This window comes from Bombyx mandarina, chromosome 02, assembly GCF_030267445.1.
Source record: "Bombyx mandarina strain Sakado chromosome 02, ASM3026744v2".
In the NCBI taxonomy this organism is placed as follows: domain Eukaryota; kingdom Metazoa; phylum Arthropoda; class Insecta; order Lepidoptera; family Bombycidae; genus Bombyx; species Bombyx mandarina.
Genome location: NC_143209.1, coordinates 1,003,278 through 1,031,250, shown reverse-complemented (window position 1 = coordinate 1,031,250; position 27,973 = coordinate 1,003,278). Strand labels below are relative to the sequence as shown.

Sequence of the window (27,973 nt, the reverse complement as noted above, 5' to 3'; positions counted from 1 at the left end):
CTGAACTTCATACTTGACGAAAACATGTAAATGTATTATTGTATAGCAGCTGTCCACGCGGATGCATCGCTCACTCAAGTAGGATAGAGACAGACGTCGAACGCTGCCGAACACGGAGGCTGATTGTGCCTCTGTTTCGCTTGTTGCGCGCTCTCGCTTGCACTTCATGCCTTAAATGGATCGCCCCAGAGCGAGGTAACGCCGCATGAGTCATGTTTTTTCGTGCGTGTAGCCGGCTCCATCGAATTATAAGACGTTGTCACGTCAAAACTGTGTCATTTCTATTTTGAGTCACATGTATTTGTTGTTATTAACACTGTTTATATCAGTTTCATTTATCACACATTCTTGTCTTCTTTATGAAATAGCCCATTTCTTTTTTTTTACCTAAGCTGATGGCATAGTTTATACACTTAATATATTTGAGAGCTACGAGGCCTTGAGAGGCCATTTTAGCGTAACTCTAACAAGTAGGTGAGCTCACGGAGCTCAAACCTGACGATGTTTGAACTGAACTGAAAAAAAAAAACTTTTGAGAACCCTTTCATCTGTGATAGGAACAAAATCATCAACACTAAAAATACCTAAATGTGTATAGCAAAGGGCAACTTATACAAGGAAATTTTGACCAATACATACAGCAACACCGACAGTATGTCGAATTTTCGCTGTAGTGAGTGCGTTTTTTTTTTGTTTATTTACAAAAAGTTTTGTGTATTACAAAAAACATGTAAAGTTATTCAAAAGTGACCAATTGTTATTCGAAAGTGTAATTATTTAACAAAATGAAGGTTATAGAAGCCAAAATAGTTGTACTTGGATCACAAGGTACTTACTTAAATAGAAAAAAATGTGCTATTACTAATAATTCATTTGTAATATAACAATAACAGGTTTAACTTTATTAAGTGAATCGAATGTTTCGTAACAATTACGAATCGCGAGGCTTGCGACTTTTGTTCTTGAAAAACCAATGACGCCTTTTACTGAAATTTTACTGCATTTTCCGGTGCTGAAAAATAACTTATACGTTTGTAATAATTAATAATTCGATTCTGTTGTTGATATTAGCTGTTTCTTTTCTATTCTCCTCACTGTAACTGTATCTCGAATCTTTTGAAATACTATGAAAATAGAAAAACGTATTCACACTAAGCGGTTTTACTAATAATAAATGCAACACTAAACTTGTATAGTTTGTATGTTTTCAAGATGAACATTGAATGATTTGATTTCTACAGAGATTCATATACTTAATCTGATCATTGAAATCATTGAAAAAATATGTAAATATTTGTTTAAAAGAAATTGTCTTTCAAGAAACATTGCACAATGCAGTTGAAGCTTTAAGCTTATGCTTCTGGATGGTGTTTGCATGGTGATGTAAATTGACTCTTGTACATATCTGATTTACATCAGCTATGCGGTGAGTTTGATCAGTTATAAATACAATAATTAAAAATGAGTCCCATGTTTGAGTTGATGGCTAATCAAGATTACAGAGAGCATTCAAAAGTGATTTCACTCTTATCAATTTCAAAGTTCTGTCAAAGGTCATCCATCAATCACTTTATAGAAGTGTTACAAAGCCAAATTATTTCATACTAGCGGCCAAACCTCACTTTGCTTTGAGGAAAATGATTATATTTATTATAGTCTAAAAAAGGCTATTCTAAAAAAAGTAGCCTCAGTTATTCTTTACATAATCAGCTACCTATCAGTGAAAGTCTTGTAAAAATCGGTCCAGCCTTTCCAAAGATTAGCCAGAACAAACAAACAGAAACTCCAATTTCATTTATATATATAGATATAATAAAAGGAGCATTGTCCTTAATAGCGTTTTCATTGTGCAAGGCACAGATGCTACTTTACAGTAATAATGACTAGAAAAATAAGTATTTTCACTTACGTGCATAAAGTCATAGGTGTTGTGAAAAGAAAAAGCATATCTGATCTATGAAAATATTGATGTCAGTTCCTGCTGCAGACCGCAACACATAACATCAATACTTTAAATATAATTACGTAAAATGTATGCATGTAAAACAAATATACAATTATTATGTTCCCTTAATCTATTTATATAATGAATAGTTGTATTTTTCCTTTGTACCAATTTAAATAATAATTTTACACATATTTTTATTTTATTTATATTATTATATTATTAATAATTTTACACATAAAATTATTATTTGTTTGTTTGTCTGTTTTAGTTCTATGCAGTCAAAAACAATATTATGTTTCTTTGTCACAGCTAAAGCAAAAAGAACGAAAAAATCAAGAAAACATGATCACTTCTTCTTAATACTTATTCCGCAATTAATAACCAAAAATAAATTCAAATTTGTTAAAAAAAAAACAAAAAGAAACCACTTACTAGTGAACATTAAATTATTTGAACTCTGTAGCTTTAGTATCTTAAATCAATCCAAGGCCGTTGCTACTATGCAGTACTTAAATATTAAATAAATAAACGGTGATGAAGTGCTCTGAGGAATTGTTTGAGATAATCTCACGATCTCGTTTTTACCATCACACCGCCCGCCACCGGAGTAGACTTCATTCATACTACCTGGAGCCACTGCGGTCATCCACAGTGCGTTTCCAGAGGTATTTTTTGCCACGTACCATCCGGTTATGGAATGAGCTCCCCTCCACGGTGTTTCCTGAGCGCTATGACATGTCCTTCTTCAAACGAGGCTTGTGGAGAGTGTTAAGCGGTAGGCAGCGGCTTGGCTCTGCCCCTGGCATTGCTGAAGTCCATGGGCGACGGTAACCACTTACCATCAGCTGGGCCGTGTGCACGCCTGCTTACAAGGGCAATAAGAAAACATATACATACATGTACCATATACGCCAATACATACATATAATACAATTTAATATGCATGTGTGAATAAATATACATATATAGATAACCAGACAGGGCAGATTCTTTCACCAGGTGGTAGGACGTCTTGTGAGTCTGTACGGGTAGGTACAACCACCCTGCCTATTTCTGTTAGGTAATGTTTCATTGTCCTGTAACAACTGAGGCTTAGAACTCGTGTCCTCTATGTGGGTGGCAGCATATACCTTGTTGATGTCCATAGGCACTTCAACCTATTTTAGCTATAAAAAATTCAGGATCGTGCTGGTAGTGGCCTTCCTTCAGTAAGTAATTAACGCGTAATCAAAGTTTTTTTTTATAGCTTAGATGGGTGGACGAGCTCACAGCCCATCTGGTGTTAAGTGGTTACTGAAGCCCATAAACATCTACAACGTAAATGCGCCACCCACCTTGAGATATAAGTTCTAAGGGTCTCAGTATAGTTACAACGACTGCTCAACCCTTCAAACCGAAACGCATTACTGCTTCACGGCAGAAATAGGCGGGGTGGTGGTACCTATCCGCGCGGACTCACAAGAGGTCCTACCACCAGTAATTACGCAAATTATAATTTTGCGGGTTTGATTTTTATTACACGATGTTATTCCTTCACCGTGGAAGTCAGTCGTGAACATTTTTTGAGTGCGTATTTCATTAGAAAAATCGGTACCCGCCTGAGATTCGAACACCGGTGCATCGCTCAACACGAATGCACCGGACGTCTTATCGCTTAGGCCACGACGACTTCAGTGCCCACTGAATTAGTTTAATTACCTCCATTAATCCGCGTTTTCGTTTGCCGAGAATGACATATGGAAAGCGTATTCTAGAAGCCAATACAAAAAGATGGGTAGGGTGAGCCGTGTGTAAATGTTGTCGATGGAAAATAATCTATCGCAGGTTAGTGATGTGTCCACGGAAGTTTTGAAAACCGATGATAAGGTTGGTAATTACCAGAAAAGTTATTTAAACAAGAATTTGTCGGTGGAATATTACGGGCGATCAGTGGTTTTTTTTTTTTTTTAATTAGAACTACTTTTACCGAATTCGTCAGCGATTTTTTTAAGATCACCATTACATTTCTTTGCGCTACCGTAAATTTTTCTTTAAAAAAATATTTTCGATTTTTATGTGTATATTATTTAAATTTCTAAATCGCTAGACGAGGTCAGTGACATTGGCAGAGCCGTCACCCGCCTTGAGACATGAGGTCGATGTCTCAATATAAAACATGACCCCCCCCACACCCTCTCTAAACCGGATACGGGGAATAACTGACCTCTGACAGCGGAATTACGTAATCGTAACTGACGCCATTACAAAATATTTAACGAGCAGTTTCGCTTTCAATATAACCTAACTGTCGATTGATTCGCGTCTAAAACCAGTTTCATAATTATAATACATTTAAGTATTTGAATTTAATGAATATTTTAGTTTTCGTTACTATCGAATTTGGATCGTTCATGATAAACCTGAATTAAAGTTTAGGAAGATAGATATTAATAATCTTTGCTATTTTTTGTTTTTTTTTTTTAACATGACAGATAATATTACGTCATTGGACCGGAATAACTTGAGAGTCATTGTACGTATATTATGGTTTTTTTTATTATTTTATTGCATAGATGGGTGGACGAGCTCACAGCCCACCTGGTGTTAAGTGGTTACTGGAGTCCATAGACATGTATAGCGTAAATGCCGCCACCCACTTTGAGATATAAGTTCTAAGGTCTCAGTTTAGTTACAACGGCTATCTAGCATGATCCCTCGAGCTCACTAGAATATGTAGAATTAAAAAAATTAAAAGATAATATGTCAGAGTCGGCTCGGTGTCCGGTTTGCGCCTTCGTTACAGTTCAATGATTTATTATTATTTAATATCATTACATATATCTGTTTAATTAAGTTAAGATATTATTTCTAAACACGATTGCGTCACCTAACCAGCCGACATAATGAGTTCAATGGTTGTTTGAATAGCTTTGTTGTCGCCCGTAAGTTAACAGAGCGCCCGTGGTCATCACCACATCGGTGGTAAACGATACTTATTTGCGTAAGTTTTCGTGTAATTACTCTGGTATTTTCACGGCTATATTTTTTAAATTGTAGCTTACAAAAATCCCTCTCCATCTGCAGCTATAAATGGTAGAGTAAGACTAGTATATTATTATGTAATTAGAAAACTTTAATAGTATATGAAATTTAAAAACCAACAGCAGATGCCTAAATAGTGAACCGAATTGTTAATTAATTTCACGTCTCTTCTTATCATGTTGATACTGGTTAAATTATTGGAACCAAGTTATAAAATCATTGTATCGCCATTGGGCCTTGATGTGTAGGTATTCAACTTTTTATGTTCGGACGACTTGAAGTCGGTGTGAATGACGTTCGAAGATCCCGCTACATACAAACAAAGAATTAAGTTAATTAGAAGGTAGTAAAAAGTGTTGAGCTCGTTTCTGTGTGGAGTTGATAAATGAATGTTTCGACCAGTGTGCTTCGTGCGAGTTTTTTAACTTTCTTGATAGCATAAAAATTAACTAAAATGTGTATGCGGAAGTCGTCGTGGCCTAAAGGATAAGACGTCCGGTGCATTCGTATGTAATGATGCACCGGTGTTCGAATCCCGCAGGCGGTTACCAATTTTTCTAATGAGATACGTACTCAACAAATGCTCACGATTGACTTCCACGGTGAAGGAATAACATCGTGTAATAAAAATCAAACCCGCAAAATTATAATTTGCGTAATCACTGGTGGTAGGACCTCTTGGGAGTCCGCATGGGTAGGTACCACCACCCTGCCTATTTCCGCCGTGAAGCAGTAATGCGTTTCGGTTCGAAGGGTGGGGTAGCCGTTGTAACTATACTGAGATTTTAGAACTTATATCTCGAGGTGGGTGGCGCATTTACGTTGTAGATGTCTATGGGCTTCAGTAACCACTTAACACCAGGTGGGCTGTGAGCTCGTCCATCCATCTAAGCAATTAAAAAAAAAAAGCTCGGCTATTACTTGATTGTCACCTTATTGTGTATTTTCTACGATAACATGGTATTCGGAACGCCCGTAAAAAGTTTAATTGCAAAGCAACAATTGTCATAATATATATTTTTTTTTATCTATGGTTGTCAATAAACTTACCTAATAAAGAAGGCAACTGAGTCCACTATGGTCGAATGTACTCGGAACGCTTCGAACCGCCAGGCCTGGAAGCGCATTGCCTGGAGGGCGGTCGTCGGGAACATGGGCGACCTAACAGGTGCTACTGCACATACAGCGTCAGCGCAACCACGACCACTCTGACAAGAGTGTCCGACTGAGAAGAGTCAGTAAACTAATAATAAACTAAGAGATGTGCATCTTGTTTTTTTAATTGTAAAATCATCCTCATCAAAACCCAAAATATAAACAAGGAGCCGTCCGCTACACCTTGCTATTTATATCCCGATGCTGCGGACAGAATGGAAAGCAGTCGACGTCGCCCAAAACACGTCATTTCGGGTCATTCAGATCCACTAACGGTGCTTTTAAGTACCTCAAGCACCGGTCATCGTTCTCGTCGAACCCGTCGCTTGCGACGAAGGGCTCGACGAGTAAATTAACCCACAGACACAGCCCACTGACTTTCTCGCCGGATCTTCTCAGTGGGTCGCGTTTCCGATCCGGTTGTAGATTCTGCGAAGCACGGCTCTTGCTAGGGTTCGTGTTAGCATCCGGTTTGAGCCCCGTGAGCTCACCTACGTGTTAGGGCGAAGCTGAAATAGCCTCTCAAGGCTATCAGCTTAGGTAGGGAAAAAGCAGCTATTTATACGAAAGATTACGTTGCTGATTCCGTGGTTTCATCACCATAGTCGGTTACTCTTGACAGAGCAGTAGTGGTCATGTGGAACCCTTGTTTATTAAAGCCTTCTCCGTAGTTGGCGAACTGAGGCTTGGCGCGCTCATTAAGTGGGACTATGGTAAGGATCAAATAAGTCCAGCGCATGAGGCTTCGTCCAAGAGATCTTTTACCATTGGCCCTGCCCTGAACAACAAGTTTCCGTGGTCTATGTTTTTTTATTATTATTTATATTATATTATTTTATTTGATATATATTTCTTATCTATGTGTCTTTGTATGTATCTATGTATTTGTTTTGGCAATGTAATTTATAACCTAGCGTTCATTTTACTCATGTCTACTATAAAACTCGATCTAGGTTAGTTGACGATTTAAATTAATTAAATAATACGATAATAAAGTTAAGTACAATCGTTGATTGATCTCAAAAGAACACAATTCGTTGTCGCTTCATTAATAAAAATTCTGTTAAAATCTATTGGATTATCAATTTTGGGTTTACCCCAAGATTTACAGACCCCAAACCCTTTAAGACATGTCCCTTAATTCAGTTCTCTGCGTAGAAATGATGAAAAGATTTTGTTTGACTAAAACCCAACTTGCTTAGCACGATGGTTGTGTATAAGTTGAGCCTTGATGAGTTTATGTGAACGCAATCGTGTTGAGATTGAGCATTGACTACTTGGTGAGCCTTGAAGTCATCCACCCATTTAGGACAGTTTTTTTTTTTTTTCTTTTTTTTCGCTCCCTTAGCTGATATGAAGCGGGCTAATAGGTGAGCTCACGGGGCTCAAACCTGACGTTGTTGCTAACACAAACTCTAACAAGAGCCGCACTTTGCAGAATCTACCACCGGATCGGGGACGCGACCCACTGAGAAGATCCGGCGAGAAACTCAGTGGGCTGTGTCTGTGGGTTAATTTACTCGTCGAGCCCTTCGTCGCAAGCGACGGGTTCGAGGTTTTATTTGGTATCAGCATCAACAGTTCGATGTTTTTAATTAAATTAATTCAATTAAGCTTACCCGATTCAAATAGCTAGCAAAAAGTTTTTTTGTTATGATATTTTTTCGAAATTTTAAACTTTCAAGGTCTCTCCTGTAATGTTGCAGAAACCTTGGAAACCCTTCGATATATGGACCGTTTATTTTGAAAGTGGTGTAAGTCCATTTTTGAGAAAAATGAGCTATCACGTAATTCATGCTTAATTAAATGTAAATTTTTTATATATAAATAGTCCGTGTTTAATTTCTCAAAAAAAAAAAAACCAATGTTTTGTACAACTTAAAATCGGTCGGTAAATGAAAAATTGCATAATCATCGATTATGAACGTGGTGTAAGTCCAATTGACAGAGGTAGGTGGCATAGCCAGACCTCATATGATTTGCCTGTATCTTTAAATCAACAAATATAGTAGTAACCTTTAATTTTCTCGAAACAAAAAAAAAATGGACTTACACCACTTTCAAAATAAACGGTCCAAATATTTGCTAAGAACAATAATTTTAGATTATGTTTCGTGTCCCTTTGAAAAAGAACAGCATTAATCTTTGACTTTTATAAAGTCGCTTCTGTATTGGCTTATCGTGTCAAGAGCAGATCTACACGGCTATCACAGCGATAACGTATCGCTTACAGTGGCCGGTCTTGTAATAATGATAAATAGCTGATAACGCGACGTCTAATATGAAGTAGTAAAGCTCGCGGGGATTAAGTTGGATACTTAGATGTACCACGATAACTCGACTTCCGCGACAATGTTGATGCTAAACTTTAACCAATAAGGAAATGGGCTCCAATAAAGTCTAATAGAGTCAATTTCTCAAGTACTCGGGAAAATTTGGAGGAAAGATCATTACCGAATGGTACCCTAGAGATGGTGGAAGCAATAGATGAGATGGTTGGATTTTCGGTAGGTAGCGGCTTGGCTCTGGCATTGCTGAAGTCCATGGGCGACGGTAACCATTCACCATCAGGTGGGCTGTATGCTCGTCTGCCTACACGGACAATAAAAAACAAGATGGGACGATGAGATATAGTTGACAGCCCCTCCTAACTGGAGCAGGGTAGACAACAATGGTATCACAATATAGTTATAAATATTTTATGAACAGATATGAGTAGAAGGGTTATTTTTATAATATCCTGAAAAGCACCCCACGCTTTATTACAATAAAATCATTTTTTCTTACACTATTTTTAATTCAAATTTATTAAAAAAAATATTCTATATTTCAGTTGCGTTTTCTATAAAAGCGTATTTTGTTAGTTTTTTTAAACTATTATTTTTCTCCTACCTACGCCGAAAGTCAATCTTTTCCTCCCGCTGTACAGGGAAGAAAGTGTAACTTTTTCTCCCTGGGTACAAGTGCGCATGCGCGTTGGTGTCTTTTTTTTTTTTTTTTTTTTCCCACCTATGCTGATAGCCTTGAGAGGCTATTTCAGCTTCACCCTAACGTGTGTAGGTGAGCTCACGGGGCTCAAACCGGAGAGTTGCTAACACTGACCCTAGCAAGAGCAGTGCTTCGCAGAATCTACCACCGGATCGGAAACGCGACCCACTGAGAAGATCCGGCGAGAAACTCAGTGGGCTGTGTCTAAGGGTTAATTCGCTCGTCGAGCCCTTCGTCGCAAGCGACGGGTTCGACGAGGACGGTGACCGGTGCTTGTGGTGCCTAAAAGCACCGTTAATGGATCGGGAGGATCCGTAATGAACCTGTTAGTGTCTACGTCTGCTCTCACGCACCTAAAATTCTCCGCCATTGTTGTGCTCGAGTAATTTTCAATATTGTGCTTAGTGTAAAAGTGAAATAAACAAAAGGCAATAAAATTTAATAGTCAAGTCAAAGATGAGTCATTCATCAGTTCATCAAACAATTCTTATTTAATTAGTAGTAGTTTATTTAAAAATTAAAAAACAGTTAAATTGTTTTTTATGGGTTGCCCCCCCCCCCTATCCCCTGCCAGGGCTTCGCCCCTTGACCACTCGGTACTCCACGAACTTTCGGCCTGGTAGGAGAAAAAATAGTATGTGCACGACGGGAAAAAAGGAGGACATCGCCTTCGGCTCGGGTGGCAATTTTACACGCGGGAGGAAATGTCCTACTTTTCCCCTTTGGTGCACAATGTACTATTATTTGACATGACGCTTTATACGTAGGAGCCGCCCATAATATGGTCAGACAGTGAATTCAATTATCGGAGTTGCGTACGAGGAAGCGTTCCGACCGAATGAGCAAGACGCCCGGCGAACTGTTACCGTTCTATTTCAACCGAGCGGCAAACGAACGGAAGCTGTTTCCTAACTGCATATATATGTATATATATCAGCGCGCGCCAGGGATGGCTAAGCGGTAATTTCCGTCATCACTCGTATTTGGTTGAACTCAGTTTATAAAAAGTCAATAAAAGCTTTTGAATAATAATTATTGAAACTCAACACACACAACTTTCACAATGACAGGGTAAACCGACAGTTTCGTTCCACATACCGACAGACCGACTGACTGACTGACTGACTGACTGTCTGTCAGTCTGTCTGTCTGACTGTCTGTCTGTCAGACTCACTGACTGAGACGGACGGAATGACTGTCTGACACGGAATGCCACGACTCTGTCCACGTACCGCCATTTTATGCTGTGGCGTTACGGAGTCTACCCTACATTTTTGTGATATTTATCAAAACAACATTTAATCATTTAAAATAATAGTCAAAACCACCGTTTTAATATTACTAAAAGTCGTTATCCACGACATATATATCTATACTAATATATAAATCTACAGTGGTTTTTACGGATGTTCCGTTATAACTACTGAACTATGCATCCGATTGACTTGAAACTTGGTATCCATGTAGAAAATACATGTACTTAATGGATAGCCTAATATTTATATGAGTGTTGGACTCCCTGCACCAGTTGCGGGGGCGTTAATGATGAGAATCTTTGTGGGGGTGAAAAATAATAATGTTAATTTTAAATGCCCAGCGAAGCGGACGGGTACAGCTAGTTCTGTATATAATAATATATACTGTATATGCTGATAGCCCTGAGAGGCTATATCAGCTTCTCCTTGACGTGTAAGTGAGCTCACGGGGCTCAAACCGGGAGTGTTGCTAACACTGTCCCAAGCAAGAGCAGTGCTTCGCAGAATCTACCACCGGATCGGAAGCGCCACCCACTAAGAAGATCCGGCGAGAAACTCAGTGAGCTGTCTATGGGTTGATTCACTCGTCGAGTCCTTCGTCGCAAGCGACGGGTTCGACGAGAACGATGACCGATGCTTGATGTACCTTAAAGCACCGTTAGCGGATCGGGAGGATCTGAGATGACGTGTGTTAGGCGACGTCAACTTAGGACAGTAAAAATATTATAGCTATTTATAATGAACTAGAGGTCCCGCAGTAGTCGAAATTCGACTATAATTAATTGGAATTGTAAGTTTGTACACTATTATGGTTGTATTTTATACTTCTATAATCGCAAATTTCGCCAAGACTACAGTATAAAAAATATTAACAAAGACAAACAATATTTAATGTATTCTCAATTTGACCACAGACGTCAAGAACAAAAGTTTGACAATAAATAGTATGCATGCGGTGTGCGTCAAATACATGGTATGTAGTGTGTGTAATGTTTTCTTTATTCATTTAATGTATCTTTTATGCATTATTTTAAAAAAATATTAGCATTGTGCACTTCTTCTCTATATTCTCTATAAGTGTGGAAAATTTCATACTCCTCCGTCCGCGCAATTTTCGTAAAAAGGGATACAAAGTTTTTGCTTCACGTATTAAGATATAGATAATGAATGGAGGATCTTCTAATGTATATAAATAGTTTTAGATAATTCCCGATGTTTCAATTACAGGTGTGGGCAAAACGAGTTTGGTCGTGCGTTACATCGGGAAGATGTTCTCGAAGCACGTCTCACCTACCATCGGAGCGTCTTTCTTCACGTGCAACATCAGCGTCGAAAACGCAAGAGTCAAACTCCAGGTACGCACTTTTTTTTTTATTGCTTAGATGGGTGGACGAGCTCACAGCCCACCTGGTGTTAAGTGGTTACTGGAGCCCATAGACATCTACAATGTAAATGCGCCACCCACCTTGAGATATAAGTTCTAAGGTCTCAGTATAGTTACAACGGCTGCCTCACCCTTCAAACCGAATCGCATTACTGCTTCACGGCAGAAATAGGCGGGGTGGTGGTGCATACCCGTGCGGACTCACAAGAGGTCCTACCAACATTTAACGCTACGCACTGATTCCAGCTTAACCACTGTCACGAAATTCACACCATAATTAATTTTAGTCTTCTTACAAATGAGACCGTCAGCGTAAAAGTGGCCTAAGCTTACAATAGTTAGTATGGAGGTTTGAATTTTCATGAATTTGAATTTGAATAGGCAAAAAAACAATACCCGCAAAAATAATGTTTACAAAGCTATCTGTTATGTAGGGGTGAAACTATGGATAGGCCGGTTTTGCATCAAAATTTATTATATCTATCTATCTATCTATATATTATATAAAAAAAAAAAATTGCTGTTCGTTAGTCTCGCTAAAACTCGAGAACGGCTGGACCGATTTGGCTAATTTTGGTTTTGAATTATTTGTGGAGGTCCAGAAAAGGTTTAAAAGGTAGATGTAAATATAGAAATGCTCGAAATGAAATAAAAATAACAATTTTGATTTTCCTTTGATGTGCCCCCCGTCGGATGGATTCCTTTTGTTTGTTTTAAGTTTATTTTATACAAAAGTTTAGGTCTTTTATTTATCGATTGAGGCTCTACGAAGTCTGCCGGGTCAGCTAGTTTTAAATAAATTCCAATATACGTCATATAAGCTTGAATATAAAAAATTGTGGGTAAGGCCACTTTTGCGCTGATGGCCCCAAATTAACAGAAGGTATAACCAAAACATTTGTAAGGTATTAATAATATTAGCTTAACACTAAACATACTGCTACGCGCTGGGTTTCGAGATAAATAAAAATGTTCCACCAAAGTACAACATAAAACTGTATTTATCATTTAGAGCACTAAAAACACTCAACAAACACTTTAAATTTCTCAATTCGCTTCTTCCGCTTCGCTTCAGGTGATCCGTTCGCTGTTTCGCTCCGAGTAGTTCCGATTACTAATTGACTGCGTGCCATCCCTGCAACGCTTTTATAGCCGATACCTCGTCCCTAGAATTATCGAGAATATTCCACACATCTCTAGTAGTAGTTCCCGCTATCTTACAATAGATGGCGTTGTACTTCTCGAGCGTTCTAGGTGCTACTAGATCCTTCGATATTCGTTCGACTATTCGGCGATAGATGGCGTTACTCTTACCCGGTGTAACAGTAGGTTCTCTTGTCAAAGGTTTTGGCCTGTCGTTGGTCTAGGTACAGTAGATTGGGGGGAATTGGGACCCATTCCAATTCCAACACAAATTTTCAGCGGTTTTTCTTAGGGCAATACCACTAAAATTGAGGTTAAAATGGTTCCGGAGGTAAAAATTTTCACATACGATGCATTGTTATACATAGTTCATTGATAAATATACATAAACACTTCAAAATTAGCTTGATCTGATTCACCTTGGCTTTTGGGGTGAATCGGGTCACATATGGGGATAATAAATAGTCTTTCGATCGGGGTGGCACTGTTTAGTTGTGTCCTAATTCAGTGATAAATTTATTATATAAAAAAAGAATAATATTCCTAACCTAAAAGTACATGTAATTATCCGCAACACGCTTCGTCAGATTACAGAAATAGAGTTCTCAGCAACATGCTTCGTCAAAGAGTTTAGTTGTTGGGTAGGGACTTACTTTTAGGTAATTAACTTTTCAATATCTTTAATCAGTTACAAAACTCCGATGACTAAATTGAACTATTTAATATTCTTAAACACTAAATAAAAGTCCTTTTCTATTCAACAAATTTAAATCTTACAAAAGCATTGTGACAACCACGATTTGTCCCTATTCTACTTCTAGTTCCTATTCCCCCAATCTACGGTACTTATTATTCGTCTTTTAATCTAAAAAAGCGCGACGGTATTCATTCGTGTTGTCCATGGACCCGTAAGCTTGTCTACCCATGCAGAGAAAATTAAATAGTACATAGATCGGTACTTAAAACACCAGGGCAATTTGTAGTGTCATCAAACAAACTTACCAAATATTTGTCTAACATTTCTAGTATTTTATTGCCTTTGTAAAGAGATAAGCATACGGCCCGCCTGATAGTAAGTAATCACCGCCACTAATGGATGAATGCAAAGCCAGACCTTTGTCCACTTTTCGTCACTAATCAGTTCAATGACAAACATAAGTCCAAAATACAATTATACGTATAGATATAAATAATTATTGTTTATCTAAATTTGTGCACTGTTTTCTCTGTTTTATTATGTGTGCAGAACCTTTTGTGGTTGGCTGGAAGAAAAGTCATTAAGTGATTAATTCTGTTTTTTTTTTCCTACCTAAGCTGGTAGCCTCGAGAGGCTATTCCAGCGTAACCTTAACTAGTAGGTGAGCTCACGGGGCTCAAACCTGACGACGCTGCTAACACGAACCCTAGCAAGAGCCGTGATTCGCAGAATCTACCACCGGATCGGAAACGCGACCCACTGAGAAGATCCGGCGAGAAACTCAGTGGGCTGTGTCTGAGGGTTAATTTACTCGTGGAGCCCTTCGTCGCAAGCGACGGGTTCGACGAGAACGGTGACCGGTGCTTGAGGTACCTAAAAGCACCGTCAGTGGATCGGGAGGATCCGAGATGACGTGTTTTGGGCGACGTCGACTGCTTTCCATTCTTTCCGCAGGATCGGAAATGTATAATTTTTTTTATTTTTTTTTTATTGCCTTTGTAGGCAGACGAGCATACGGCCCACCTGATGGTGAGTGGTTACCGTCGCCCATGGACTTCAGCAATGCCAGGGGCAGAGCCAAGCCGCTGCCTACCGATGCTATTAATTCTGTAAGGTCCGTCTTGTAACTAAAATTTTGATATTTAATAACAATAGCGAATGTATTGGTCATTATTTATCGCTTATCACGAATTATTGTGCTTTAATATATGAGTCGAATAACGTTTTGATAACATTGCTATCGGAACTGTAACATAAATAATTGATAATTCATTGTCGTTCCGGTGGTACGCAAATGCGCCATCAGATGTATTGACGTCGCTACAACCGCTGGTGTAGTGGTAGGTCAGGGCGACAGACTTTTGAAACGCCCGTCCGACTTTCGGTCCCCGGTTCGTAAACTAACTGTTACGCGCTGGGGTTCGGGATGAATAAATAAAAATTCTACGGAATTTTAAATTAAGACTGTATTAGCTTAAAACACTTAAAACACTTTAAAATTCGCAATTCTCTTCTTCCGCTTCGCTTCAGGTGATCCGTTCGCTGTTTCGCTACTGACTGACTGCGTGCCATCCTTGCAACGCTTTTATAGTCGAGACGAAATCCCTAGAATAGTCGAGAATATTCCACACAAGTCGAGTATTGTGTGTTTTCGCTACCTGACAATAGATGGCGGTGTACTTCTCGAGCGTTCTAAGTGCTACTAGATCCTTCGATATTCGTTCGCCTATTCGGCGATAGATGGCATTACTCTTACCGGCGTAACATAACGTTAATGTAGCCGTGTGTGTATGTGACTGGTTTTGTTTGTGTGTGTCAGGAAAATCCGTCGATGCAGTAAATTATTATTATTACGTCTAAAGCTGCTTTCAGACTACGCTATACTATATCGCCAGATAGTATAGCAGCGTATACTTAGCCAATCATATATAGTATAGTACAGTGTGAACGTGTCTATACCAATGTATGGTGCGCGATATTGTTGTGCTATGAGCTATACATTATGCTATTATATTATAGCGTAGTCTGAAAGCAGCTTTATCCTTGGACCAAAAAAAGTAGTCTCTATTTCGGCCGCGATACGATCCATGCTAGAGTCCGATCTTATTAGTTAGGGCTGACGGTAGCAAGACGCGTTTTCAGAGATCTTTTTTGCCACGTACCATCCGGCTTTGGAATGAGCTCCCCTCCACGGTGTTTCCCGAGCGCTATGACATGTCCTTCTTCAAACGAGGCTTGTGGAGAGTACTCTACAGTAGGCAGCGGCTTGGCTCTGCCCCTGGCATTGCTGAAGTCCATGGCCGACGGTAACCACTCATCATCAGGTGGGCCGTACGCTCGTACAAGGGCAATAAAAAAAAATATAAAATAAAAATGTGAGCCGTCACGGGACGCCTGGCAGATGTGAAACATCGACATTATTTTGTAAAAGTAATATGCAGAAAAGAACAGATTGTGATAGGAACTAAATATGTCATAATCTATACTAATATTATAAAGAGGAAAGATTTGTTTGTTTGTTTGTTTCGAATAGGCTCCGAAACTACTGGACCGATTTGAAAAATTATTTTTCCATTAGAAGCCGACATTGTCCCTGATGAACATAGGCTACTTTTTTTATTTTTTATTTTTGGTTTCATGTGTGTTTTAATGTTTCCGAAGCGAAGCGAGGGCGGGTCACTAGTGATAAAATAAAATATTACGAAAAAATAATTTGTTTTCAAGTAAAACACAGGTTATGTGTACTGTAGTAAACAACACTGTATACACTACGGAGTATACACTATAGGTGTCCGAGCTCAGTGTAGCGAGAGAGATGGCTTAACGCCGGATCGAGTGGGAGAGAATCGCACAGTCGATTGCGCATGGCGACGCGTCGCCACGGCACTTGTCGCCACGCCAGAAATCGGTTTTACGTGCGGCTATAGATGTTTCACATCAAAAAGACGCTGAGCACAGTGCCGCCCTTCCGCAGGTCTGGGACACGGCTGGTCAGGAGAGGTTCAGGTCAATGGCGCCTATGTACTACAGAAACGCCAACGCGGCGCTCCTGGTCTTCGACATCACAAGCATGCAAAGCTTCACAGCCATCAAGGGCTGGGTGAAAGAGCTACAAAGGTAAGGACTTTTATTTTGGTTCACGATTTATGAGTTCAAGACTCTTGTTCTTTGTCTCCAGCTTATCCCACTAGGTGGGGTCGGCACAGCGAATTTTTCTCTTCCATTCTCCTCTATCAGCCGTCATCTCAACACTCACTCCTCTCTCTCTCTCATATCGTCATTCACACACTCCATTCATGTCTTCTTCGGTCGACCTATTCCCCCTATACGTAATTGGTACCTGTCATTTGTCAACTTGGTAATTGGTACCTGTGTGTGGGATTCGAACACCGATACGAGCAGACCTCGCGTCTAATCCACTAAGACCAGGGGTGAGCAAGCTTTTTAATCAATGGGCCAATTTAAATTTTAATTTTTTTTTCCGGGTCTCACCTATATTGTAACTAACTGCTAATAATAAATCACGAAACTTTATTTACAATAACTATTAGATTAAAAAAATTTATGCAAGATAAAACACACACAAGAAAAGAAGAAAAAAACGAATTGATGAGAGAAAAGTCGATAAAATCAATTCAAAATTTTAGAAAAGCCTGGCTGGTCGCGTGTTGCTCATCCTTGCTCTAGACCTGGACGAATTTCAGCCCTTCAGTCTTTGTTTCAGCAATGTTCCAGAGGCGATGGTGTTGTCCGTTGTCGGCAATAAAAGCGATCTGGAATCCCTGAGAGCGGTCCCCTACAATGAGGCGACGCAGTATGCCGCCACCATCGGGGCCGCTTACTGCGAAACGTCCGCGCTGCACGATCAGGTACTCGATTTCACATACTACACTTTTTTTATTGCTTCGTTGGGTGAATGAGCTCACAGCCCACCTGGTGTTAAGTGGTCACTGAAGTCCATAGACATCTACGACGTAAATGCGCCACCCACCTTGAGATATAAGTTCTAAGGTCTCACTTTTAACAGTACAACGGCTGCCCCACCCTTCAAACCGAAACGCATTACTGCTTCACGGCAGAAACAGGCAGGGTGGTAGTACCTACCCGCGCGGACTCACAAGAGGTGCTACCAGCAGTAACAAGATATGTTTTAAGGTGTGCCTGGCGATATAAGCTGGTAAGCAGTCACCGTTGCCCATGGACCTCACGGGGCACAGCCATGTGCTCTGCCGTATATTTCTTAGTCGCCCAAACCTAAGGCTAACTCACTGTTCAGGGCATCGAAAAAGTATTTAAGAACACCGCGATATCACTGCTGCAACTGTCCTCCAGTAACCTCGTGTCCTCGCTGCGGTCCTATGATTCAACAGAAGAGAAAATTCCAACAGGTAAACCTATGGGCTTTTTGATTAGCGAGGCTGCTGACCGCGGGCTCCTAGTTCCAGTCCGCTCTGGATCCTAGTCCTATGACTTTTTTCTTTAGACGGGCGTATCTGATGGTGATTGGTTACCAATGCCGTGCACCCGAGCCGCTGCCCAAACAAAGGCAACTACTTACTGGTGGTAGGACCTCTTGTGAGTCCGCGCGGGTAGGTACCGCCGGTTTCTGCCGTGAAGCAGTAATGCGTTTCGGTTTGAAGGGTGAGGCAGCCGTTGTAACTATACTGACACCTTAGACCCTGGGTGGACGAGCTCACAGCCCACCTGTTGTTTACTGGTTACTGGAGCCCATAGACATCTACAACGTAAAAGCCGCCACCCACCTTGGGACATGAGTTGTAAGGTCTCACTTATAGCAGTACAACACTCCTCCATCCTTCAAGCCGAAACGCATTACTGCTTCGCGGCAAAAATAGGCAGGGCGGTGGTACCTAGCCGCGCGGACTCACAAAAGGTCCTACCACCAGTAAAAGCAATAAATAAAAATGTTTGACATTGACCTCGCGTCTCTGGTTTTCGGTAACCACTTAGCACCAGCGAGCCCGGCCTGACTAATAACTTATCGTTGTCGCGTCTGTATGTCATTGTATATGTCAATAACATGATGATTCATGATGCATGTGACTAGGAGACGTATGGAAATGGTAGTGCAAGGTAGAGGGGGAAGAGGTCGACCGAAGAAGACATGGATGGAGTGTGTGAATGACGATATTTTATTTATTTATTGCTTAGTTGGGTGGACGAGCTCACAGTCCTCCTGGTGTTAAGTGGTTACTGGAGCCCATAGACATCTACAACGCAAACGCGCCACCCACCCTGAGATACAAGTTCTAAGGTCTCAGTGTAGTTACAACGGTTGCTCCGCCTTTCAAACCGAAACGCGTTACTTCTTCACGACAGAAATAGGCAGGGTGGTGGTACCTACCCGCGCGGACTCACAAGAGGTCCTACCACCAGTAAAAATATGAGAGATATAAGATATGAGAGAGAGAGAGGAGTGAGTGTTGAGATGACGGCTGATAGAAGAGAATGGAAGAGAAGAATTCTCTGTGTCGACCCCACCTAGTGGGATAAGGTGTGGAGGAAGACGAGACTATATGACCCTCGTTTCGCTGGCAGCCAGTACAACTGATGACCGCGCGACCCACACCGCCAAAGTGGAGCTGCCGGCCTGGAGCATCGACAGCATAGCGCACGGGGAACCCCAGAAAAACATGTGTTGCTAGCCTTCAAAAAAATTCCCCAAATTACGGGTAATCCGGCTCTGTTAATACCCAACCAACGAATCGAAGCAAAACTGCGGACAATATTGACAATGTTATTATTAATAATTCAGTGTCAGAGAGTGATAAAAGTCTGAAGTTTTCAGCTGATGTCTAGGGGCATCAGTGAGTGCTAGCCGTCACAGCGATGTGCTTGTATGCCCGTTAAGTCTATAATCAGTGAAATTGGTTAATGATAAATCGAAACTATTAACCACATGTGACGTCATACGTTGGGAGCGGCTTAACTACTGATTCAACTTAACGACCCGTCTGACGGTAAGTCGTCGGGTATTCGTAAATTGAATCAGTAAAATTACTAATAAAATATATTTTGTAATAAAAATAGTAATTAAATAATGTCTTTTCCCACATGTATATCGACGCTTGAAAGGCAAACGTGACTAAGCGACAATAACTGCTTTGTACATAAATGATAGGCAATAACCATATTCGATATTTCTAGGACTATTAATTAAAATCATTTCAATCCTACAGCTAGATTCATTAAAATATAATTTTTTTCAGGTATTTCAACTTTAAATTAGTCTACTGTAAAGTTCATTGTCGCTTAGTCACGTTTGCCTTTCAAGCGTCGATATGTTTTGGGTCTGATAATTATTGTCGTGACCTATTATTATTGCCTATTGGCTCGTAACATTACGATTATAATTGTTACTCAATTAGTTATTTCGAGGGTTGAAAGATTATTTGATTTAAACGACATTTTTACAATTTTACATGAGAGCCATTTAAAGTTTAAAAATTTATAAAAACTATCACAACAAAAAATCTTGGAATAAAATCGTGTGATAAAAATCAAACCCGCAGTTATAATTTGCGTAATTACTGGTGGTAGGGCGTCTTGTGAGTCCGCGCGGGTAGGTACCACTACCCTGCCTGTTTCTGCCGTGAAGCAGTAATGCGTTTCGGTTTGAGGGGCGGGGCAGCCGTTGTAACTATACTGAGACCTTATAACTTATATCTGGGGTGGGTGGCGCATTTACGCTGTAAATGTCTATGGGCTCCGGTAACCACTTAACACCATGTTGGCTGTGAGCTCGTTCACGCATCTAAGCAATAAAAAAGGAGAGGCCATTTAAAGTTTTAAAATTGGGATAAAATAACACAACAAAAATAAACTTCTTCAGCTATTTTGAATAGAGTAAATTTAATTGAAATTCAATTAAAAATATCGAACTATTGATGCTGATACCAAATTAAACGGACCTTTAATTACAAAGATAAATATCACTTAAATCAAATATCCTTTTATCCTTCGGTATATATAGATGTAAATAAAACTGATTTACATTGCTGCATCAATTACTCGGATCTATTTATTCTTAAAGAGTATTTGTTAGACAATATTCATGATGGATATTCGTGATAGAAGTGAGAGAAGTGGGACTTCTTTGACGGCACGTTTTCGAAGCGAATTTGTTTTTATTAATTTTGTCGACGCGCGTTTACAAGAGTTGAGGAGGTTTTGGTGAGTGAAATAATTGCGCTGGTATTATCGGTCGCGCTAGGTACAGTCGAGGGCACAAGTGTTCTGGAGGCTACCTCGAAACAACCTCGCGTTTTTAAGCTATTGCATAGATTTTATGGCGGGCTTTTTAGAACAGAGACCGAATCAAGAAATTCCGTAACGAAAAAAACCTAACACCCCCACTCCGCCTACCGTGTAGCTCACGTTCAACACATTCACACGTTGCGCTTGTGTAGTGTTTGTGAATAAGCGCGTGGCGTGACGTCGCACAACATGCGCACCACGAAAAGTCTACCCATCTCTCTCTCGCGCGATCTAGCTTATGAGTGTGAAGGGGACAGTTAATGTTTTGCTTTTGTTAACGTTTATAAATATAGCGTGGTCTTATTTTATTATTGCTTTAATATTAAATTATTATTGTCTAATTATAATTAGATAAGTTGACAAAAAATGCTATGCAATAGCTTTACCGCGGCAATCCCTGAGTGCCACACGTTTTTTTTTATTGCCCTTGTAGGCAGACGAGCATACGGCCCACCTGATGCTGAGTGGTTACTGTCGCCCATGGACTTCAGCAATACCTGGGGCAGAGCCAAGCCGCTGCCTACCGCTTAATACTCTCCACAAGCCTCGTTTGAAGAAGGACATGTCATAGCAATTTCACCAGGACAGGTGGGCAAACAAAAGCTCAGCCAGGATGAGAGGGAGTTGTTAACAGCCGAGGGGCCTCCAAAGGATAGCCTCGAGCTCAACTCAGTCGAGGGTTATTAAACTTACTCTTTGAGGTACTACTGAGGTCAATTGAGGTACTGCTATGCAGGGTAGAGATTAAAAGCACCATTTTGTATTTGGGACAAGCTGAAAAAGTGTCCGCCTGTAAATAGAAAGTTATTGTTGGTAGACTCACAGAAATAGCGCTAGTGTAGCAAGTGGAAACGATATGCAGTTTTAAACATATTTTTTTATTATTTAAACATTAGTGTATTAAAGAACATCTGTGCAATAAAGCTTACTATAAAGTCAATGATTATCTAGAAGATTGCACAAAGTGGGAATGAGTTGCTCGCTCCAGGCATTTCAATATTGTAATAATTGTTATGTTATAATTACTTATTGTAAAAATGAATATTTAAAATAATCTAATATTAAAAAAAAATCTAATATTTCCAAAAAAAAAAAAGGCATACCCGCTGAGTTTCTTGCCAGTTCTTCTCAGGACGGAGGCTAGTTCTTGTGAATTGGCGGTAGTTCTTTTGACGTTCAACAAGTATGTACTTTCATTTATGTTGAATTAAATTTTTTTAATTTGATTTGATTTAAACAGAGTCAAGTGTGCTTGATTGAGAAATATAATAATTTTCGTGACTTGTGTAGTTAAAACATATGCAGTATTTACAATATCAACTATTTATTTTTACTAGTGTCCCGCAGTAGTCGAAATTCGACTATGATTAAATTGAAATTATAAGTTTGAACATTATTATGATTCTATTGTCAAACTATAATATCACAGATTTCGCCAAGACTACACTTTAGGCAAATATTAATAAAGGCAAACAATATTTAATCTATTCTCATTTTGACCACAGACTGACTATAAGCAATATGAAAAGTTTGACAATAAACAAATAGTATGCAGGCGTTGTGTGTCAAATACATGGTATGTAGTGTGTGTAATGTTTTCTTTATTGATTTAATGTATCTTTTATGCATTATTTAAAAAAAATATTAACATTCTGCACTCTTACTCTATATTCTCTGTGTGTGTGGAAAATTTCATACTCCTCCGTCCGCGTAATTTTCGTAAAAAGGGATACAAAGTTTTTGCTTCACGTATTAATATATAGATTATTATTTACGTAGGAAGTATTTTTTTCCGTCTTAATTTAGTATGTGTTACTATAATAGTTTAAGGCGCTGTTTTTAAAATCCTTCCACATGCTACAGTGGCGCCACCTTAATTGACACTTTCTCTCAGCGGACACTTTTAAATACACTAAGCCGGTGCTCTTTATTTCTACCCTCCGTAAATTGAAGACATGTTGAGGTATCTTCAAGCTCCAGAAAGAAGTTTAATTTGCTCAATTTTCACAATTCAAGTTGACATTTTGTTTTTAATTTGAATTTTATTTTTAATTCTGACATTGTGTTCCTTGTCTATAATTAAAATAATGTTAATGACAATGTTGCGTTAAAAAAAGTATTGTCATTTAAAGATATTAGTTTTTATCTGTATTTTCTAGTTTCTTTAGTTAATTATTGACTTTTTGGCGGGAACGCGAGGAGTGAAGTTGTGTGATTTGTTTTATTTTGTCTATTTAGTGTTTCTTCAGGTTTAAATGTGTAATAACGGTGGTTTATTAACTGTTTAGTATCTGTGAAAGTGCACAAATGTGGGGAAATTAAACAAAGCCGCTGGACGTAGCACTCGAGATCCTCCAAAAAGTCCACTGAAAAAATTTCAGTAAACGATAACCATTTTACTGAGATTATATTTCATCTCATTTCATTTAATTTCATATCACTCCAAATTATCATTTTTCATAAAAAAAAGAATATAAATTAAAATAAGATTTTTTATTTATTTATTTAGTTATTTATATATATTTTTTTTAATATTAGATAGTACTTACCGATTAAAATGTGTTATAAATTGTGATAATTATATAAAATTTGTAAAATAATCGAGATATTGACGTAATTTGGAATTTAATTGATGTTATACAACACGTCAAACATGGCGCGACTGACTGATCCATCTTAGACTTGACTGATCCGAAGCCGGACTTCCCTGGATCAATTTTTGGGCCAATACGAAAATTTCATCGAAATTTGATCAGCTGTTTCAAAGTCTACTGAGGACATACACACACCGACATATAAATATATATGTATATACATATATATATATCGAAGGTTGAAAGGTTATTTGGTTTAACCGACATTTATCTTTGTAAATAAATGTGCATTTTATTTGGTATCAGCATCAACAGTTCGACATTTCTAATTGAACTTCAATTAAGCTTACTCCATTCAAATAGCTATAGTTTTTTTTTTTAATGATATTTTTTCCAAATTTTAAACTTTAATGGCTCTTTTATAAAGTTGCAACAATGTCGCTTGAACCAAACGGCCTTTCATCCATCGATATAATATGTATATATAATATACCTATATATTATAATGGGCTTGGTCATGTTTACGATTAAAGTTTTATATATTCGCCACTATTGGGATTGTCTAAACTGGATTTCTTTCAACGACATTCCCTTACGTCTCGTCGAAGGACATTCTGGGGATAGCACCTTGTCACTGTCAGTATCCATGACAGCGCTATAGAGACGAGTGATAATACTGCCTTAACTGGAACGTTACAGGGTCTTCGCGTGATTCATACATAATATGAAGCCGTCATCAGCGCAAAAGTGGCCTCATCTTACCATAGTTATTACGGAGCAATGAGGTTTAAAGGCTTCGTCAAACAGAACGCGTTATTAGCGCGCGTCAGAACGCTAAACTGACGGCGCGCTATTATGACGCCGAGATGTGTTGTACTATACGGTAACATACCGTCAAACAGAGCCCCAGCGCTATAAGTACGTGACGCTCTGTCGCGGCGTTAGGACGATTTGACGTCAGGCGTTGTTTTTATTATTATTATTTATTTTTACAAATTTTAGTTTTTCCGAGTGAATGTATGTTAAAATACTAGATAATGCTCGAAAAATTTATAGAAATAGTTAGAAAATACCCATGCTTATACAATGCCACATCTAAATCACTCGATTTCTGAATACTTTTAAATTTTCACACTGCTATCGAAAGGCACTATGATTTGGCGAATGCGTTGCGTCAAGGAGCGTTGGACTCATCTAGTCAATTTGTGTGACATGACCAGAGCGCGACGTTAAAACGCAGCGCTAAGTACGCGTTCTGTTTGACGAAGCCTTAAGTTTTCATGAATTTGAATTTGAGTAGGCAAAAAAACAATACGCGCAAAAATAATGTTTACAAAGCCATCTGTTATCTAAGGGTGAAACTATGGATAGATTTTGCATCAAAACTTATTATATTTTAAATAAATTGCAGTATACCTACATAATTATAAGCATCATTATAAAAAAAATGTGGGTTAAGCCTCTTTTGCGCTGACGGCCTTATATGAGTCGTCTATTATCAAAGGTGGCAATCTGTGCATTTGGACAAAAAAATGTTATTGATATGTCAATACAGATTGATTTGAATATAATCGTCTCCTTCAAAGAATACGGTTCAAAACCTGCATTAAATAAAGGCTAATACTTCGCCTGTTATTTATCTAAGATGTCGTTCAGAAGAGTTTTGTGACTGCCAATGAAATACAAAGTCAATAATTCGTTTTTCTGATTTACCAAGTCCAAAAGTCACATTTTCGGCTTTGATAATAGTCGACTCATATAACCTTGTTTTAGTTATTAGTGATTCTGAAACTAGAAAACGTGCGTTTGTTTGGGTAGATAACGCTATTATATATCGAGAAGTGAAAAGCTATTTGGCTTAAGCGACATTTTTACAACCTCACAAGAGAGTCATTTATAATTAAAGATTTGGAAAAAATATCATAACAAAAAAAGACTTCTTCAGATATTTGAATGGCGTAAACTGTCATTTAAAAACATCAAACTATTGATGCTAATCTATATCTATATTAATATATAAATCTACAGTGGTTTTTACGGATGTTCCATTATAACTACTGAACCGTGCAGCAGATTGACTTGAAACTTGGTATCCATGTAGAAAATACATGAACTTAATGGATAGGCTATTATTTATATGAGTGTTGGAGACTCCCTAATAATAATGATAAATAAATAATAATATTAATTTTAAATGCTCAGCGAAGCGGGCGAGTACGACTATGCCAAATAAAACGGACCTTTAATTACAAAGATGGCTTAAACCAAATAATCTTTCATCTCTCGTTATGTAAGTACCGTCCAACTCCGGAGTTGAGTCCTCACAGCAGCGTTTCCTTACCACTGCCACCACAAAAGAGGATCACAAAGAGTCCTCATCGATAAAATATTGATGTAATTCTCTTTTATACTGGTGGTAGGACGTCTTGTAAGTCCGCACGGGTAGGTACCACCACCCTGCCTATTTCTGCCGTAAAGCAGTAATGCGTTTCGGTTTGAAGGATGGGGCAGCCGTTGTACTGTTAAAACTGAAACCTTAAAATTCATTTCTCGAGATGGGTGGTGGCGTTTACGATGTAATTGTCTATGGGCTCCATTAACCACTTGAGACCAGGTAGGCCGTGAGCTCTTCCACCGATGTAGGAAATAAAAAAATATCTAAAATTAATAGAACATTTTTTATACCAGTGAGTAAGAAGGGGCTATTTTTGAATCCCCCCACCACTATGGAAGGACACGTATTAAAGTGGGTGGTGATTTTGTTTAGTAGAAAAATTTATTGTCACTAATGTATCCGATTATAATTATTAAAATGGCGCCATAAAACAGACGCACGTACAACCGACAATAATGCACTTAATATAGTTATTTTATATTACGTCTCACGTATTTTAATAAAAGTATTGAATTTAACTGAAATTTGTTTTTTTTTTTCGTATCCTACTGAAGTGGCGTTTACTTAAACTATTGTTTAGGTACTAACTTTATTTAAATTTCTCGCACTGACAAAGGTTTAATATATATTTATATTAGTACTTATGGTTCTTGCTTGCAATATGATTACTAATGGCTAGGAGTTCTGGGCTGGATACCTTTGCCTTGATATTGTTCTCGGAGACTTAAAAAACCCAGAAAAGCGTTCGCACCGGATATGGAGGGTAAGAGGTAAGTAGTAGTAAGGTAAGGTAGTAAGGAAAAGTAAGGAGAGGTAAGAAGTCTCTGTGTGTGAAAAGTGTCCGTTAAAATCTGCTAAATAAGGGTGGCGCTACAGTAGCAACCGGGTAAATTTAAAAAAAGGCGCTGATTGTTATTAGAATAAGATAGAGAAATAGAAAAGGACGAAAGAACTGTAAGCACTACAAAATCACAAAAAGTATTTTATTTAAAGTTGATAAGAAAATTATTTAAAGCTGATAAGAAAATGCAATCGTTTTATCAAAGCAATAAGTTTAGGTTATATTGACGAAATTAGTTTGGACTATGTAAACATGTGAGGTCTTGTATATTACACTGTCACTAACTACTCTAGTCATTATATATATTAAATTCCCTAACTCAGCATACTTCATTCAGTTAAAAACTGCTCAATTCATATCATACCCTGTGCCTATGCTAGCGCGATTCTGGAGGATATTTGAACTGTTATTTAGTGCTAAAAGTGGGACACTGATTCAAGTTTCTCCCATATGAGACGGTTCTCCTTGCCTCTACTCTCCATACTGATATTATAGCCCGCAAAGTTTGCCACATCGGCCAATAGATGGCGTTACTACCATCAAGTCGTTCCCTCACTAATGAGTATCGTACGTCGGCCAATAGATGGCGTTATTACCATCAAATCGATCCCTAGCTAGAGTATCGTACGTCGGCCAATAGATGGCGTTATTACCCTCAAGTCGTTCCCTCACTAATGAAAATCGTGTCTTCGAAGGAGCCGCTGCAGCAACCTCTTCCACTTACTACGATCTTCGGCCGGAAGCAAAGCCTGATGAGCCGTTGGCATTTTGAGTTCTTAGTCCACTGGTCCAGCGGTAAATTCTGGGAAGCACTGCTCTTGCTAGGGTCAATGCTAGCAACAGTCTCGGTTTGAGTCCCGTGAGCACACCTACACCTCAAGGAGAAGCTGATATAGCCTCTCAAGGCTATCAGCATAGGTAGGTTTTTTTTTTATAATCGTTACGAGATTGTGAAAGAAATACACAGACGAGTGAACTCGTCAGATATGATGTTAAACAGGCCCATAGACATCACGTCGTGAATGCCACCACCTAGGCCGAGACTGGGTTTAATCTGCCTACCTGGGTCTCAATACCCGCAGGAATATGGTCCATAAAAATACGAACATATCAGATAATTTTTTAAGTTGGCACAATTCCTGGTGGTATTAGGTAGTAATTTTTAAGACTATAACAACGGTTACAAAATAAATTTCAAGATTTCCACCTCATAGCTCAAGTTGGGTGGCAGTCGCGTTATGATGTCTATGGACTACAGTAACCACTGAGCACC

At 38.8% G+C, this 27,973-nt stretch overlaps 1 protein-coding gene across 1 annotated transcript; it reads left to right on the top strand.

Moving 5' to 3' along the window:
• The first annotated feature begins 643 nt into the window (after positions 1 to 643).
• LOC114252607 (RAS oncogene family member RabX1) lies at positions 644 to 26,383 on the top strand. The gene is made up of 6 exons (XM_028187159.2): positions 644 to 828; positions 11,596 to 11,723; positions 16,567 to 16,709; positions 17,317 to 17,461; positions 17,869 to 17,980; positions 19,152 to 26,383. The coding sequence occupies exons 1-6, from the start codon at positions 786 to 788 to the stop codon at positions 19,256 to 19,258; spliced, it is 678 nt and encodes a 225-aa protein (XP_028042960.1). The 5' UTR covers positions 644 to 785; the 3' UTR covers positions 19,259 to 26,383.
• Positions 26,384 to 27,973: the final 1,590 nt, after the last annotated feature.